Source organism: Mytilus galloprovincialis, chromosome 2 (assembly GCF_965363235.1).
Source record: "Mytilus galloprovincialis chromosome 2, xbMytGall1.hap1.1, whole genome shotgun sequence".
In the NCBI taxonomy this organism is placed as follows: Eukaryota; Metazoa; Mollusca; class Bivalvia; order Mytilida; family Mytilidae; genus Mytilus; species Mytilus galloprovincialis.
In genome coordinates this window covers 105,188,404-105,208,179 of record NC_134839.1, presented here as the reverse complement: position 1 = coordinate 105,208,179, position 19,776 = coordinate 105,188,404, and the positions used below count along the sequence as shown (strand labels likewise).

General features: G+C 32.9%; 1 protein-coding gene across 3 annotated transcripts in view; it reads left to right on the top strand.

Moving 5' to 3' along the window:
* LOC143065239 (mitogen-activated protein kinase kinase kinase 20-like) overlaps positions 1 to 16,660 on the top strand; it is a 53,925-nt gene extending 37,265 nt beyond the window's left edge. For all 3 annotated transcript variants that reach the window (XM_076238691.1, XM_076238690.1, XM_076238692.1), the window contains exons 20-21: positions 9,150 to 9,393; positions 10,250 to 16,660. In XM_076238691.1, the coding sequence (XP_076094806.1) occupies positions 9,150 to 9,393; positions 10,250 to 11,439 (1,434 nt within the window). In that variant the 3' untranslated portion in view covers positions 11,440 to 16,660. The remainder of the gene's footprint in view (positions 1 to 9,149; positions 9,394 to 10,249) is intronic.
* Positions 16,661 to 19,776: the final 3,116 nt, after the last annotated feature.

The window sequence follows — 19,776 nt, the reverse complement described above, 5'->3', positions numbered from 1 at the left end:
TCAAGATCAACATGAAGTCTTCAATAGACAGAAACCCAATGACACAACACAATACAAGATATCTAGAGTCAAGATCAACATGAAGTCTTCAATAGACAGAAACCCAATGACACAACACAATACAAAATATCTAGAGTCAAGATCAACATGAAGTCTTCAATAGACAGAAACCCAATGACACAACACAATACAAGATATCTAGAGTCAAGATCAACATGAAGTCTTCAATAGACAGAAACCCAATGACACAACACAATACAAGATATCTAGAGTCAAGATCAACATGAAGTCTTCAATAGACAGAAACCCAATGACACAACACAATACAAGATATCTAGAGTCAAGGTCAACATGAAGTCTTCAATAGACAGAAACCCAATGACACAACACAATACAAGATATCTAGAGTCAAGGTCAACATGAAGTCTTCAATAGACAGAAACCCAATGACACAACACAATACAAAATATCTAGAGTCAAGATCAACATGAAGTCTTCAATAGACAGAAACCCAATGACACAACACAATACAAAATATCTAGAGTCAAGATCAACATGAAGTCTTCAATAGACAGAAACCCAATGACACAACACAATACAAGATATCTAGAGTCAAGATCAACATGAAGTCTTCAATAGACAGAAACCCAATGACACAACACAATACAAGATATCTAGAGTCAAGATCAACATGAAGTCTTCAATAGACAGAAACCCAATGACACAACACAATACAAGATATCTAGAGTCAAGATCAACATGAAGTCTTCAATAGACAGAAACCCAATGACACAACACAATACAAAATATCTAAAGTCAAGATCAACATGAAGTCTTCAATAGACAGACACCCAATGACACAACACAATACAAAATATCTAGAGTAAAGATCAACATGAAGTCTTCAATAGACAGAAACCCAATGACACAACACAATACAAGATATCTAGAGTCAAGATCAACATGAAGTCTTCAATAGACAGACACCCAATGACACAACACAATACAAGATATCTAGAGTCAAGATCAACATGAAGTCTTCAATAGACAGACACCCAATGACACAACACAATACAAAATATCTAAAGTCAAGATCAACATGAAGTCTTCAATAGACAGACACCCAATGACACAACACAATACAAAATATCTAGAGTAAAGATCAACATGAAGTCTTCAATAGACAGAAACCTAATGACACAACACAATACAAGATATCTAGAGTCAAGGTCAACATGAAGTCTTCAATAGACAGAAACCCAATGACACAACACAATACAAGATATCTAGAGTCAAGGTCAACATGAAGTCTTCAATAGACAGAAACCCAATGACACAACACAATACAAGATATCTAGAGTCAAGGTCAACATGAAGTCTTCAATAGACAGAAACCCAATGACACAACACAATACAAAATATCTAGAGTCAAGGTCAACATGAAGTCTTCAATAGACAGAAACCCAATGACACAACACAATACAAGATATCTAGAGTCAAGGTCAACATGAAGTCTTCAATAGACAGACACCCAATGACACAACACAATACAAGATATCTAGAGTCAAGATCAACATGAAGTCTTCAATAGACAGAAACCCAATGACACATCACAATACAAAATATCTAGAGTCAAGGTCAACATGAAGTCTTCAATAGACAGAAACCCAATGACACAACACAATACAAAATATCTAGAGTCAAGGTCAACATGAAGTCTTCAATAGACAGAAACCCAATGACACAACACAATACAAGATATCTAGAGTCAAGATCAACATGAAGTCTTCAATAGACAGAAACCCAATGACACAACACAATACAAGATATCTAGAGTCAAGGTCAACATGAAGTCTTCAATAGACAGAAACCCAATGACACAACACAATACAAGATATCTAGAGTCAAGGTCAACATGAAGTCTTCAATAGACAGAAACCCAATGACACAACACAATACAAAATATCTAGAGTCAAGGTCAACATGAAGTCTTCAATAGACAGAAACCCAATGACACAACACAATACAAGATATCTAGAGTCAAGATCAACATGAAGTCTTCAATAGACAGAAACCCAATGACACAACACAATACAAAATATCTAGAGTCAAGGTCAACATGAAGTCTTCAATAGACAGAAACCCAATGACACAACACAATACAAGATATCTAGAGTCAAGATCAACATGAAGTCTTCAATAGACAGAAACCCAATGACACAACACAATACAAAATATCTAGAGTCAAGATCAACATGAAGTCTTCAATAGACAGAAACCCAATGACACAACACAATACAAGATATCTAGAGTCAAGATCAACATGAAGTCTTCAATAGACAAGTGTCAATACAATATGTACAGAAACCCAATGACACAACACAATACAAAATATCTAGAGTCAAGGTCAACATGAAGTCTTCAATAGACAGAAACCCAATGACACAACACAATACAAGATATCTAGAGTCAAGATCAACATGAAGTCTTCAATAGACAGAAACCCAATGACACAACACAATACAAAATATCTAGAGTCAAGATCAACATGAAGTCTTCAATAGACAAGTGTCAATACAATATGTACAGAAACCCAATGACACAACACAATACAAAATATCTAGAGTCAAGGTCAACATGAAGTCTTCAATAGACAGAAACCCAATGACACAACACAATACAAAATATCTAGAGTCAAGGTCAACATGAAGTCTTCAATAGACAGAAACCCAATGACACAACACAATACAAAATATCTAGAGTCAAGGTCAACATGAAGTCTTCAATAGACAAAAACCCAATGACACAACACAATACAAAATATCTAGAGTCAAGATCAACATGAAGTCTTCAATAGACAGAAACCCAATGACACAACACAATACAAAATATCTAGAGTCAAGATCAACATGAAGTCTTCAATAGACAGAAACCCAATGACACAACACAATACAAAATATCTAGAGTCAAGATCAACATCAAGTCTTCAATAGACAAGTGTCAATATGATATGTACAGAAACCCAATGACACAACACAATACAAAATATCTAGAGTCAAGGTCAACATGAAGTCTTCAATAGACAGAAACCCAATGACACAACACAATACAAGATATCTAGAGTCAAGATCAACATGAAGTCTTCAATAGACAGAAACCCAATGACACAACACAATACAAAATATCTAGAGTCAAGATCAACATGAAGTCTTCAATAGACAGACACCCAATGACACAACACAATACAAAATATCTAGAGTCAAGGTCAACATGAAGTCTTCAATAGACAGAAACCCAATGACACAACACAATACAAAATATCTAGAGTCAAGATCAACATGAAGTCTTCAATAGACAGAAACCCAATGACACAACACAATACAAAATATCTAGAGTCAAGATCAACATGAAGTCTTCAATAGACAGAAACCCAATGACACAACACAATACAAGATATCTAGAGTCAAGGTCAACATGAAGTCTTCAATACACAGAAACCCAATGACACAACACAATACAAGATATCTAGAGTCAAGATCAACATGAAGTCTTCAATAGACAGAAACCCAATGACACAACACAATACAAAATATCTAGAGTCAAGGTCAACATGAAGTCTTCAATAGACAGAAACCCAATGACACAACACAATACAAAATATCTAGAGTCAAGATCAACATGAAGTCTTCAATAGACAGAAACCCAATGACACAACACAATACAAAATATCTAGAGTCAAGATCAACATGAAGTTTTCAATAGACAGACACCCAATGACACAACACAATACAAAATATCTAGAGTCAAGGTCAACATGAAGTCTTCAATAGACAGAAACCCAATGACACAACACAATACAAAATATCTAGAGTCAAGATCAACATGAAGTCTTCAATAGACAGAAACCCAATGACACAACACAATACAAAATATCTAGAGTAAAGATCAACATGAAGTCTTCAATAGACAGAAACCCAATGACACAACACAATACAAGATATCTAGAGTCAAGATCAACATGAAGTCTTCAATAGACAGAAACCCAATGACACAATACAAAATATCTAGAGTCAAGATCAACATGAAGTCTTCAATAGACAGAAACCCAATGACACAACACAATACAAAATATCTAGAGTAAAGATCAACATGAAGTCTTCAATAGACAGAAACCCAATGACACAACACAATACAAGATATCTAGAGTCAAGATCAACATGAAGTCTTCAATAGACAGAAACCCAATGACACAACACAATACAAAATATCTAGAGTCAAGATCAACATGAAGTCTTCAATAGACAGAAACCCAATGACACAACACAATACAAAATATCTAGAGTCAAGATCAACATGAAGTCTTCAATAGACAGAAACCCAATGACACAACACAATACAAAATATCTAGAGTCAAGGTCAACATGAAGTCTTCAATAGACAGAAACCCAATGACACAACACAATACAAAATATCTAGAGTCAAGATCAACATGAAGTCTTCAATAGACAGAAACCCAATGACACAACACAATACAAAATATCTAGAGTCAAGATCAACATGAAGTCTTCAATAGACAGAAACCCAATGACACAACACAATACAAGATATCTAGAGTCAAGGTCAACATGAAGTCTTCAATAGACAGAAACCCAATGACACAACACAATACAAAATATCTAGAGTCAAGATCAACATGAAGTCTTCAATAGACAGAAACCCAATGACACAACACAATACAAAATATCTAGAGTCAAGATCAACATGAAGTCTTCAATAGACAGAAACCCAATGACACAACACAATACAAAATATCTAGAGTCAAGATCAACATGAAGTCTTCAATAGACAGAAACCCAATGACACAACACAATACAAAATATCTAGAGTCAAGATCAACATGAAGTCTTCAATAGACAATTGTCAATACAATATGTTAAGCCGTAAAGTCTAGACCAGTTTTTGAATCTATTTAACAAAGACCCCAAAAGATCTGATTTTTTTATGTTGGACAGAACCATGAGCATGAAGAAGGGTTCTATACCATTTTTATATGACTGCAAAAATTAAAATTTTTTGGTCGTATATTGGTATCACCTTGTCGTCGTCGGCGTCTTCCAAAGACAGATGGTTTCCGAATGATAACTTTAGAATAAGTAAATAGAAATCAATAAAATTTTAAGACAAGGTTTATAACTACCAAAGGAAGGTTGGGATTGATTTTGGGGGTTATGATCATAACTGTTTAGGAGTTAGGGTCCAAAAAAGGGACCCAAAATAAGCATGTTTGTAGTTTCCAGACAATAACTTGTGTTAAAGTGTATGAATCTCTCAGAAATTAAACCACAAGTTTCCATACTACAAAGGTATGGTTAGGACTGACTTTGGGAGGGGGGGCTATGCCTCAAACCAGCTAGGAATTAAGGGCGAAAAAAAAGGAAAAGCAAAGGTTTTTTAATTTTTAATTGAGACAATTTTAAAGCAGTGTAAGGGAGGTAATCCAAATCAATTTAAAAAACAATTTTTAATTACCTCCCTGATGCTTCTGCTGGTGGACTATTAGTCCCCGAGGGTATCACCAGCCCAGTAGCCACTTCTGTACTGGCATGAAAATACGGATTTTTTGTGTTATTAAAATTTGCTGTTACAAAATGATAGAAATTATTATGAATTAAGGAATGTATCTCCCTCATGCAAAGCTCTGATTCCTTTCACGGATTTGGCTATACCTTTGGACCTTTTGGATTATAGCTCTTCATCTTTTATATAAGCTTTGGATTTCAAATATTTTGGCCACAAGCATCACTGAAGAGACATGTATTGTCGAAATGCGCATCTGGTGCAAGAAAATTGGTAACATTAATTTTATTACACTGCTTGTAAACTATGTATTAAGAAATGATGATTGTCTTTTGGTTATTAGATTCCAATTTATTTTTGGAAAATGACGCTTTCAGCGGCATGTTTCCAATACTATTGACCTGAACTTCCATTACATTTCTCTGCCTACCTTGGTTTCGTATTTACTTTCCATTACATTTCTCCACCTACCGCGCTTGGTTACATATTTACTATTTTACATACAAACTGGAATCTGCTTGTATTATCAATGATCCTTATTGTGTAGTAATCAACCGGGAACCAGTTTACATACTTTATTTACAGAATAAAACATTTCATATTTATTCAAGCTTTCGCTTTTATCTACGTAATAAACAAATAGATCCATTTTGACATAGTTCTGGACTTTTCACACACCAATGATCAGCAATCGCTAGACAAAATAGTTCTCCTAAATAATGCCAGCCTTTCTTACCATTTCAACTTAACAACCATTAAAAAAGTATTAATCGGAATCATCTTGACATCCATTGGATAGATACTGGTTTTTATCCAGATTTATGAAATTTTGAATAATCGGAAATTAATACCACTGCGGTGCTTATGAATCGTCTGATGACACATGGTCTCCGGTTCTTCTTATTACCAAAAAGATCGAAGTGTACCAACACGGTGTTGCTAAGATACTCATAAATCTATTTTTATAATTTTATTGATTATGTGAAGTAAAACTTAAACATTGTTAAAACATTAAAGATATATAATTAATCGGAGGAAAACTTGATAGTCTTTTCGTTTTTACAAACAACTGCCTTTATTATAAGAAAATATAAAATGTCCGTGTTGGTCCACTTTCTATTGGTTAAAGTAGATCGAAGTACCAGAAATATTTCGACTGGTTTACGTTTCTGTTTCACTTTTTCAGTATAAATGTATAATTATTGATATCGATAGTTTAGACTTCATTACTTTCGTACACATTAATTTGACAATCTTTTCTGCATTACTTGTCAATCTAAACTTCAAATATGTTCAAATAACATAGATGGGAATTTACATTTCTTACTAGTTCAGTCGGGCTAGCGATAATTAAAATTTTCTAGTCCGAGCTGAAAATTTAATACTTGTCTGGGGCATTGGGCTTGTGGTTAATGATGCAGACTAAGCCTGACTCAATCTCTGTTTACAAAGTCTGTAACAGACAGTATCTGTATGACATGTGAATAAATTGTCGATAACGATGTTGGCTTTAATACAACCGTTTGAGAGAGCGCCACCGATTTATTGGCGGGGCGTCAGAACAGATTTGTAGCTCTCTACGTTTGGTGCGTGCACAACAGTGTTGTCTAGCTGATTCGATGCGATCACTGTCTTACAAAGGATGAGGATGAATATTGTACGGTGTTTAACATGTATCCTTTCAAGCTTGTTTATTTTTGTTATCGGGCAGGGGTTGCATACTATGGCTCCATATTAAATTATGTGATTCATTCCTAAAGGTCTAGTTCATTGTTCTAATCCGACACAAAGGAGTAGGGGCAATAAGGCCCTTATTTGGCCCAAAAATTACTGCAAATTTAAAAGTTTTCATACATATTTTAAAATTACTGAAAAGTATCTCAGCTAGAAGGTATTCAGAAAAACAAAATAATTTTGGACATTAAACAAGTTACCATGGCAACAAATCATGCCTTAATTTGCATATTTTGTAAAATTTTGTGATTTTCCTTGTTTTTCATCAAATTGTTAAGTATATTTTCGATTGGAAAAGTATGTGCACACCCAAGAAACAACTTTATATTTGGTGAGATTTTGTCAATAGTAATGATAAAGCTTCAGTTAAATTATTTTGTTGTTTCTTGGCTGCGCACGATGTTTCCACAACAGAAATAAAGATAGAAAACTGCATAAATTCTGAATTTTCATCGTTTTTGTGAAAACAGTATATATTATGACGTAATTGTGACGTCATCACATAAGAATCTTAATGTTTTTCATTTATATTTCTTGACCCTATGCATTTCTAAAGATTATGTTCCAATTTGAAAAAGTTATCAAACATTTTATTTTCTTGGGCCAAAACCAGGCCTTAATGCCCCTACTCCTTTCAATAACTGGAATGCCACCCAAGTTGAATATATGGTGACCCACTATAACAGCATAATTACTTGGAATTGTGTTTAATACCATGATGGTTCAATGGCATAAACTTAAATGGAGACAGAAATTTGACATGAAAGATGGTGGGTTAGTGCAAAAAAAACAAACTAGCTTACTATGATATATGGTTAAAGAATGAATATCCATTATATGGGTCATGGGCAAAGTTGTTATAAAATATCAATATGGCAGAGAAGTGGTTTCAAGTTTCATATTTATTAGTACAAAAGAACAGCTAATAGTCATTGAATATTGTATATCATTCCAGTATTCTTGACCTATTTATTGGTACAAAAAAACAGCCAGTAGTCATTGGATACTGTAGATCATTCAGGTAGTCTTGACTCTTGACCTATTCATTTGTACTAAAAATAACAGTCAGTTGTCATCTTCACTTCACACACACATATACGAATATCAATTATATGCTTACGAGACATGTTGCAATGTTAAACTTATTACGGTATGTGAAAATCAAGACTTGCATAAAAAATATCCCAATATTAGAGGCAGTGGCGTCTTTTTTCCTCAGAGCTTTCAGCTCTTTGATTAGCAGTTACTATTTATTAATATTAATTTTAGCCATGACTATGTATGTCATTTTATATTTTAAAACTTTTATGGTGTATTTAAATGGGTAATTATGGTTGCAAACTCAATTATAAATTTGAATTGAGATACTGAGCATATCTTGATGGAAAGAAATTCTTTTTGGAAAGGAGGGGGGGGGGGGAATTTTTCTCATTTCAAATTTCAGAAATTAAAAGAGAATTTGTTTTTTTTTGGGTTAATATTCAACATCATAGTGTATTGCACATATGCAAATCACAGGGTAAAAAATTGGCACTCATACCACATCTTCCTATATCCATATAACCAATTTGATTTCTTTGACTACAGTTATTCTGTGTCAGAAACCTATTACGTGACAAAAATTTAATTACAATCCGAATTCAGATCTGTATCAAGCATAAATATTGTGTCCATTTTGGCCCAAACTTTTCAGGGTTGGAAATTTGTAAAGCAATTTATTATAATAAATTAAACGTATGTTTGTTGAAGACAAAAACTACATTCTCCTTCTATTGATTAAACATTTAGTGCTAGGAATCCATTTTAGTTAATTATTTTATCTTTGTGTGTATTTCCAGAAATCTGTAAGGAAGCCTAAAATGATACGGTACCAACACACTCTGGAGCCACAGGGAACCAGTTCTGGTCAACATGTTGTGACTCTCACCTTGCAACAATTAGAAGGAACAGAACTATTAGAAATTAATACCTCACCAAGCCATAAAGTTGTACCGGTACATCAGAGTCAAAGCTCTCCTGATTTACAGGGTGTGTGGTCTCAAAGAAGTTTATTTCCAACTCAGACTTTACCTGAAAGCAAAGGTTAGTCAAAGTCAAAGTCATACTGATTTATAAGGTGTATGACACAGAATAGTTTATTTACATTTAGGACATTTCCGGAGAAAAAAGGTTTGAGTTTTACATCTGTTACAAAGAATATTTTTGCAGATACTCCATTTATGTCTGTTTTTGGAGAAATGTCATGAGTCATAAAAAATATCTTTACCATACTTGAGGGGCATAAAGGGGAGTATTTGCACGGAAGAATGCCAAATGAAATTGCCATTTCATAATGAACGAACATTTAAAAATTTCTTGCACGTCAATGTTTTTACTGATTCCACGAAACACAGAGAATAACCAACCTTTTTCAAGGCTGCACGTGAAATAAAAATGGCAAAACATGTTGCACGAAAACAACCCTTTACCACCCTCATACATGTACTTGATTTATGTGTTTCAAGATATTGTTGTTTACCATGCTTAATTTAATAAGTCCCATGCAGAGAATGAGGAGAAAACTTATTGATTTTAGGGTCAATATGTCAAAGTTCAAGTTCAAAGTAGCAATGAATAGACTGAAATTTGTGAACAACAACCAAACTTGGTTTGACAATGCCTTTCTAGCCCATTTTTCAGCAATGTAATTTAGTGATCTTCCTATTAGCTTGATATAGTAAAATAAGGAAAGAGCCGAGTATTACAGATTAGGGAAAATAAATTGCTTGCAGTTCATAGTTGCTCTACAGGTTGCTGCATGTCAATTAATTTCTTTTCTAGAAAATGTGCACTATAAGTTTTAGTTGATTAGTGAGGGGACCCCAGTTTGTGTTTCATTGCCTATGAACATTTTATTTTAGCTGCAATCCTTTATATTTATGTTTACTTTCTGTTATAGGAACAGTATCCAATTGGTCATCAGTAGTGACTGGTAGGAAATCCTCTAATGCAGACTTATTTTCTGTTCCAAATATTATATATCCTTCACCCAAGCCTATTCCTGGAACTCCTCACCAGTTATACCCGTCCCCAGGGTCTCCATCGCTCCAACGGTTTGCTTCCTCATCTCAGCAGAGTTCTCCAGGAATGACGTCTTCAGGATCAGGATCTAGTTCCTTGTCCAGTCACATATCTCCATGGTTCTCAGCTAAACCCAAATCAACTAACCAAAAATCACGTAGGGCGTCAGGCTCTAGTGCTGAATCTGCTAGAAACGCTCCAACTCAGCCATCAGACAAGAAAGAACAGGGGAAACAGGGCTCATCAAAGAAAAGATTTCCATCAGGGGAACATCAGAAAGAGAGCAAGGTAACCTTTGCCCTTTCAGGGTCAGAATCATCAGTTAATAGTGGCAGTGCAGAGTCAGGATTTAGTGAGAAACCTGAAAAACCAGAGGGAACATCCTATGCTGATGTTTGTAACAAATGTTTGGAATCCATGGAAACGAAGCCACACAGTGAGTCACATAGAGGTAGAGGTCATCACTATAGTTACCAGACTAATCGAGGTCATCATCACCAAGTAACACATCAGCCACGTCCCTATGGAGGACCATATAGGGGTAACCAAAGACCTCAAAGTGCAGATGTATATAGGAGAGGTAATCAAGACTATCATCAGAATGAGAGTTACCGTGGTTATAGAGGTCGAGGTCAAAGTCAGAGGAGTGATAGAGGTTATAGAGGTAGAAACAGAGGTAATTTGAGAATAAATAGTGGGCCAAGGGATAGACGATTCAGATCAGGAAATGACTATCATAGAAGTTTCAGTGATCCAAAACCAGACATTGATAAAATGACAAATAGTTTAAGTTTAGAGGACAGGGCAAGGACAAGTAGTGCTAATCTGAGACATTCTAGTGGACAACAAGATAATAGTAACAATCAAAGACATTTAAGACATTCTAGTGGACAACAAGATAATAGTAACAATGAAAGACATTTAAGACATTCTAGTGGACAAAGAGCTACTAGTATAAATGAAAGACATATGAGACATTCTAGTGGACAACAAGATAATAGTATCAATCAAAGACATGCAAGATATTATGGTGCAAACCAAGACGACAGTGATAAACAAGAAAAGTAGTTTGTAGTAAAACAAGAAAAGTAGTTCTTAGTTAAAATTAGGATGTGGATGATTTTATTTGGTTATAACTTGATGAAGAACTCCTCTATTGGTACAGCTCTAATTAAGTTTTTCCCTGTGAGATTTCTGTAGACCTATATATAGCCAAATCAAGAAATCCAGTCTTCTCAGGACATATGCTTTACTAGTTGTAAATGGATTCTGTTGTATACTATCTTTATTCCTTTAAGAGGCCACTTTAAGTTAAGTGACTGAAATATGTAAGTTATATAAATATCATTTTATATCAAATTGTGAAACATTTTATGAAATCGTTCATTAATTCAAATGCATTTTTTTCTTTCAAACTAAGTCAATATGTTACTGTACATCTTTAAAAAAAAAAATAAATAAATAGATTTAGTTCTATATATATTGATGAAATTTTAAACATGATCATAATAATTAGGGTCCCGCCAAAGGCGGTCCCCTATAGTGATCAGTCTGTCCGTCCGTCTGTCCGTAACACTTTGTGTCCGCTCCATATCTAGAGAACCATTATGATTTCATACTTTATACTTTACATGTTTATTAACCACCACCAGAGGGCGTGTCATGATGTATGTACAACTTCCTAGGTCAAAGGTCAAGGTCAAAAAACTTTGGTTTCAGTTGACAACCCTGTGTCCTGTGGTGAAGATCGTGTCCGCTCTATATCTTATGATTTCAAAGTTTATACTTGACATGTATATGAACCAACACCAGAGGGTGTGTCATAATTTATGAACGACTGCCTAGGGCATAGTTCAAGGTCAAAAACTTTGGTTTCAGTTGACAACCCCATGTCCTATGGTAAAGATTGGGTCCGCTCTATATCTTGAGAACCGTTATCATTTCAAAGTTTATACTTGACATGTATATAAACCAACACCAAAGGGTGTGTCATAATTTATGTGCAACTTCCTAGGTCAAAGGTCAAGGTCAAAAACTTTGGTTTCAGTTGACAACCCCATGTCCTATGGTAAAGATCGTGTCCGCTCTATATCTTGAGAACCTTTATCATTTCAAAGTTTATACTTGACATGTTTATTAACCAACACCAAAGGGTGTGTCATAATTTATTTACAACTTCATAGGTCAAAGGTCAAGGTCAAAAACTTTGATTTCAGTTGACAAACCCATGTCCTATGGTAAAGATACAATTTTTTAATGCACATTATTCGCAGCGGGGCCCACAGAGATGGCTCCCATCTCAATGATATCTAGTTATTACATATTTGTATGTGCCATTGAAATTTTTGTTTGAAACATATAGCCTCCACTTTTTCTGTCCCAATGAAACATGCCAAACAAAAGGTCTACAGTTGCTTTGAAGGGTAATAACTTCAAATCCATAATTTTTATCTTGAATCTTGAAAGTCAGTTCTTGCTGCTGCCCCATTTTCCGTTTCATGTTCATGGTACTGGAATTGTCTCCAAATGGTAGAAACCAAACTATGAGCCAGGACCTTATAATATTGCTGTATTAAGTTTGATTATCACTTATCACATCTACTGTTTTAGACTGATTCCCTGTATATTGTCTGGACATGGTACAATTGATTCTTTAAATGCTAAATTGTTTTGTTTTGAGATCTCAAAGGCTTTATCCTTAAGGGGGCTCGCGGGTATAAATCATTTATTTTTTCTGTAATATAGGATTTCGCTATATTTTTTTTATAAATGAACTTTCATATACTCAATAGAAAAATGAAATAAAAAAAGGGGTCACCGTTCATTTAAGCTCACAATCTGCGTCCGAAAGAAGCATACAATTTTTGTTAATGTCCTTTTTTTCTGTTTAATAAATAGGAGAAATAGAGGTAATATCGAAATAAAAAAAGAACTAAATTACAGAAATCTCTTAAATTTTACAATTATTTAGTTTATGTACAGCTTATTTGAAAACAATAATAAAAAATATAGGTCACTGATGAGTTTAAAAAGATATTTCAATTTTAATGCCAAAAAATGGCATTTTTGCACAAAAGGGAGATAATTTGGAGCTTTTTCAATGACATCAACATTTTAAAAGTCATCTGGGGCCAAACCGAATCAATTTTTTTGGTTGATTTTTGTACCATATAATAAAGTTTTACCTAATAGTGTAATAAATAAAATTTGTAATGAAAAAACAATTGGGTTTCTGTCAGAATGTGGCACGGAGAGCACCTGTTGTCTTTACCAATAGATTATAGTTCACTAATTTACCATGCTACAGAAACTGTTCAACTTAAATGTATTAATTTTCCTAAAGTTTCCCACTTCTGTATGCAAATTGATATTATGCTGGGTCTAAAGAGGAAGTAATTTGAATAAGAAATATTAAACCCTTGATTTGACAATCATTAATGGAGAATAATCATTTGTCACAAAGATTAGTTAGTACCAGAAAACTTTTCCACTGGATGAAGAATTGATATGAAAAGCTGTAATTATTGATTGAATAATTAAAACCCTGAATTTTGACAATCCTTTAACTCCTGAGATCACTTGTCAGATAAGTTTTGTCACCACAATCGGTTTTTGACAAATTAATCAGTTTTTGTAATGATTTGTATAATTATTTGTGTTCAACGTAGAGGCTTTTACAGGGGTATTAAGGGTATTTAAGGAAACAATTTTAAGAAATATACTAGTAAAAAAAAGCTTGTTCTTTAAAATTCCATTTGATTAAAATTTATTATAATTGTATTAGTTTTTTATTATGTTAAATTGAATTACAACATATTAAATACATCAACATTAATATGTGAATAATTTGTGAGTTAGAATTAAAAGGTGTAATTTCAAAGTAATAAATAATGATTTTATTCTCCATTTCTTAACAATCAAATTAGGTTTTCCACTAATTTTGTGACTATTTTCCCTCTGGACCTCCTTTCATTCCACTTAAGTGATAGAATAACAAAAAGATTATGGTGCACTGATAAAATTTGTGTTTTATTCCTAATAATTACACAGGAAACCAACCTGCTTGGAGACATGGTGTCTTTTGCTTCATTTGATTACAGACATGTTCAGTGGTTCTGAAAGATGCACTGATAATTCCGTAAGAAGATAATTTATTGAATCATAATTTTATGAAATTGACAGACTTTTAAAATTTTCTTTTAAAAGACTTTGTAAGAGCTGTATTCCCTTTTAAGATCTATGATAAAGACACATAGAATTATATATTTCTTTGTTAAAACATTTTTTACCATCTGATTTTTTGTTACGAACAATGTAGAAATGGCATTTACATATACCTTATATCTATTTGTCAACGTTTATTGAATCCTCATAAATGAAGTTCTCCATGTCGTTATAAACAATGCTATGATTCTGTTTCTGTTGGAACAAATATTACATATCCTTTATTCTGTAAGGAACAAATACTGTAATATTTGTTCCAGTAGAAATAAAACTGCAGAATATATCATGAAGTCCTGAGTTAATTAGCAGAAAATTTTACTTTGGCTAACCTGTTTTACCTTTCATTTTTTTAGGGGGTGGGGGAGGGTATGGCTGCATGGTGTTTCCTGGTCTTCTTTGAAATATGATTATTGACCAACTCTAGTAAATTTTTGTTGTTGTGAGGAGTGTGGGATATTTTGTTGTTGTTGTCTTCTTCACAAAATACCGTACTAATTGTTATGATTTTGAATATTTATTTTATCTGTTGATTATTTTAATTTGTATATGGAATATATATATTTGTGAAGATAATTTTTGAAGATGATATTTTATATATGTATACATTATTTTAAATCTAGTCTTTATATTGCATTCTGAATATTATGTATCTTTATTTTGTTTTATATACATTTCAGGGCTATACAAAGGGTATTTAAATTATGAGCCTGCTACTAAGTCGTAGGGCATATAGTGTACCCCTGTCTGTTCTTCTAAAATCAAGTAATGTTTTTGAAATGTTATTAAAACTACCTCCATTTTATTTTTATTTCTAAGCTTTCATATAAATTTCAGAGAAATGTACATATAGCAAAAGGCTGCAGACAAATGAGTTTGTGTCTTACCTCAAATCTTTTCTCTCTTTCTTTTCTCTGCTTGCTACAAGAACAGATTTAGTTAGGTCTGGCAGTGTTCCCATGCCACCTTTATAGAGCTACAATGTACACTTTGTTAATGCAGACTTTAAACTGTGCCACTCCAAAGTTGGTTCCTGTTTAACTTAACCTAAGATTGAAGAAATGTTTTCAAATACACAAAAGTTGAATTTTTCTGTAATGATTTTTTATGTGTTCTTTATTCAAATGTTGGCAATTATTTTGTTTAAACTCCTAAATGAAATCTTCTATGTAGAAACTTGTATGGGATAAGTTATAAACATACTTTTGTTCAACCATAATTCTAGCCTCAAGCTCTTTTTTGTAAAGTATCTTTATCATTTGTTAGTATTGATTCATTTGGTCTATAGCACTATGATCCAATATGTTTTGTACTAATTTTAAATGTAAAGGAGTCAGAATCTAGAATGGACCACACTGAATGATGGTTCTTATATAAACATTTCAGTGGCGGATCCAGAACTTTTCATAATGGGGAGCCCATTGACTGACCTAAGGGGTTGGGGGGGGGGGGGGGGGGCTCCAGTCATGCTTCAGTGATTCCCTATATAATCAATCAAATTTTTCCCATGAAAGGGAAGGGCCTGGCCCCTCTGGATCCGCCTATGCATTCCAACAATCAGTACTTTAGATATTTGGTTAAATTTCATGTAGTCTACATATTGTGATAACCGATAACCAGGATCACAGATGTTTGGTGAATTAAACTAGTCGTTATAATTTAACATGAATAAAAAAAATATATAGTTATCACTCTTAATCAACAAGAATTTTCAGTTTTCCTGCCAAGTGTTTGCAGTTCTCTTCAGATTCCATGGCTTCTTCTGACCACAAAAACTGACCATCATTTAACCAAGGGTGCTAGAAGTACCTTTAAACTCAAACAAACCAACCAACATTTAATGTTGTTTTTTTTTTGTTATACTCAAATCACCTGTATTAATATCCATTTGATGCCAGATGTACATGTATATGTTTTTTAAAAAGACATTCAAGTTTGTTTCAATTTAAGACAATGTAAGGTTCAGAATTATGCTATTGACCATGTTGACTACTTAAAAGATATGTACTTTCAGAAAACCATGTCACATGTGGGTTTTTTTAAAAATGAGAATTAAAAGTTAAAAGACTTCTATGTTCTTTCTAATGCCAATTGAAATAAATCTGCTACACAAAAACAGCACAGAAAATCTAACCATAGACTTTCATGATGTTGGTGTCCTGTTTTGATGAAAATGTTCATAATGTGACTGCAGTGAGACATCAAAAATTGTCTTGTACAATTGTTTAAGACATGTGTAATTACTAGCAGAGGAATAAACCAGTGATCTATATTGTCCTTAGCACAGCTTGAAAAAAGTAAACATTACGGAACAGGATCTGTGTTGATACAATAAAACACAATGTAATGGAAGAAAGATGGAAGATATTTGTGGAGGTAAAATTAAGTATTTAAAAAAAAGCATTGAATAAGAAATAGCATATGCAAATCAACACAATTATACCTTTTTTCGTCCAGTGACTGTTTTTATGCATAAAACATCAAATAAATAATTATTGTGGTTTTTATACATAAATAATAAGATTTAAACTTTTTGAGTTACGGCACTTTGTAACTAAAACAGGGGTGTGTTTTTTTCACATGTCACACCGTATCTCAAAAACGATTCTTGATTATGGCTTAAAACTTTAAAGACTTTTTAGTTATATTAATCTTAATATCTGTATACCTTTTGGTGATGATTCGAAATTTCATTTTTGAGTTATTGACTATTTTGTAGAAAAGGGGGAGGGTTTTTTTTTACATGTCGCACCATATCTCAAAAACGATTTATGATTATTGCTTAAAACTTTACACATGTCTTTGTTATATTAATCTAAAGATCTGTATACTTTTTGGTGATGATTTAAAATTTCATTTTTGAGTTATTGAGTATTTTGTAAAAAAGGGGGAGGGTTTTTTTACATGTTGTGCCGTTTCTCAAAAACAATTTATGATTATTGCTTAAAACTTTACACACTTCTTTGTTATATTAATCTAAAGATCTGTATACTTTTTGGTGATGATTTAAAATTTTTATTTTTGTGTTATTGAGTATTTTGTTAAACAGGGGAGGTTTTTTTTTACATGTCACGCCATATCTCAAAAATGATTTATGATTTTTGCTTAAAACTTTACACACTTCTTTGTTATATTAATCGAAAGATCTGTATACTTTTTGGTTTTGATTCAAAATTTTATTTTAGTGATATTTAGTTTTTTGTAAAAAAAAAAAAACAGGGTTGGGGGTTTCACATGTCCCGCTGTGTCTAAAAAACAATATATGGTTATTGCTTAAAACTTTCTCAGAAACTATTTATGATTATTGCATAAAACTTCCACACAAGATGTCGGGCGTATCATGCGCTCATGGCACAGCTGTTTATTTTTTATATCAGATAATTGTATTTTAAAATTATAAAGTAATAATTCATAGTTTGAGAGTTTCCTGTGAGAAAGGGAAACCACAGTACAATTTTATTATGAACACTAAAGTTATCTTAGTTTTATTTAGAATAATCAGATTGTTTTATTTTCCATGAAGGACAATAATTCACTTTTGTGGGGGATAACTTAATAGATTTTAAAAAGTAAAATCAATTTAAAATCCTAAATTTAAAGATGTTAATTGAATGATAAACTTTTAAACTTTCAAAAAGCTTTTTATAAGGAATTTCATTAGAGGATTATAAAAGCAATTTATCTTCAAGTGAATAAAAACTATATCTTCCAAAACAAAAAAGGTTTCAACAAACAAAATTAAATTAAAGCTTGAAATGACTGTTAAAAGGAAATGATATGGAAATTATAAATTAGCAAATGTTTAAGAAATCCCACTTACATTACTTTGATAAATTTGAAATCAATTTAAGCCAGTGATAAAACGAAATAAGTTACTTCAAATACATTAAGTGATTTTTGTCAGATCTTTGATGTTGTTGCAAATTGTCCTTAGATTTGAATGAAATAGAAAATTTATAGCATTTGTTTAGCCAGCATGGTGTAAAGGAAAGATTTTAGGTTAATGCTTTTCGTTGTTTATGCATAGAAGTATTATACAGATAACTTGATAGTTAATACCATTTAATTTTTAAGTAACACCAAACATAAGGAAAACTATCCTCTGATGTATTGTAAAACTGACAGATATTACACTTGTGGTTTCACCACTTGTAAATGCTGATGAAATAGATGCAACAGAAAACAATGTTTTGTGGTAGTATTCTCAAATATTGGTAAAAAATTAATGGAACTTTTTACATCACGTAAACTACATTTAAGCATATGAATCACTTGAATATTACATGTATTATTTAGTGAGGACTGTCTTTCTGCTCTCTTGTTGATTTTCCATATTGATCAGATAATGTTGTGAAAAGGGATGTTTACATTGTATGCTGTCTGTTTCTTGCTGCCACATCTTCTGTATTGACACATTTCAATGTTTTATGCCACACCTATGATTGTAAAGGAGCTGGATGTTTTATTTGCTAGATTATATGTATCTGTTTTTGTTTCAGGTTGGTTGTCATGTGGTCACATCTATGTGAACATTGGTACACAAGTTTATTTTGAAGTGAACTGTATACTATAGATGCCAAATTAGGGTTTAACTATACTTGGTGTATGGAATAATGTTTATAAATCCGTCTGGTATGGTGAATCTGACCTTACACTCATTTATAGTTCATTTATCAATGTTAAGATTTCGTAGTTTGGCAATTCCTTATGATACTTTAAGCAATAGGTCAGCCATATTTGGTGTGAAAAATGATTATAACGTGGGCATGTTCATGTTACCTTGACCTCATCTATTGTTCATTTGTGAACATTAAGTTTTCGTGATATGCCAGATTGTGTGATATTCTGAGCAATATGTCGCCATAATTTGTAATAATACAATTACCAAAAGATTGAGCAGAACAAACCGTCTATACTCTATAGTTTAGACATAAAAAGTAACATCTATCTGGCGTTATTATCACCCAAATTGGAGAGACTCTATGTCCCACACATGTGGTGATATATCACATAACTTGGAGACACTGTATGTCCCACACATGTGGTGATATATCACCTAACTTGGAGACACTATGTCCTTCACATGTGGTGATATATCACTTAACTTGGAGACACTGTATGTCCTTCACATGTGGTGATATATCACCTAACTTGGAGACACTGCATGTCCCAAATATGTGGTGA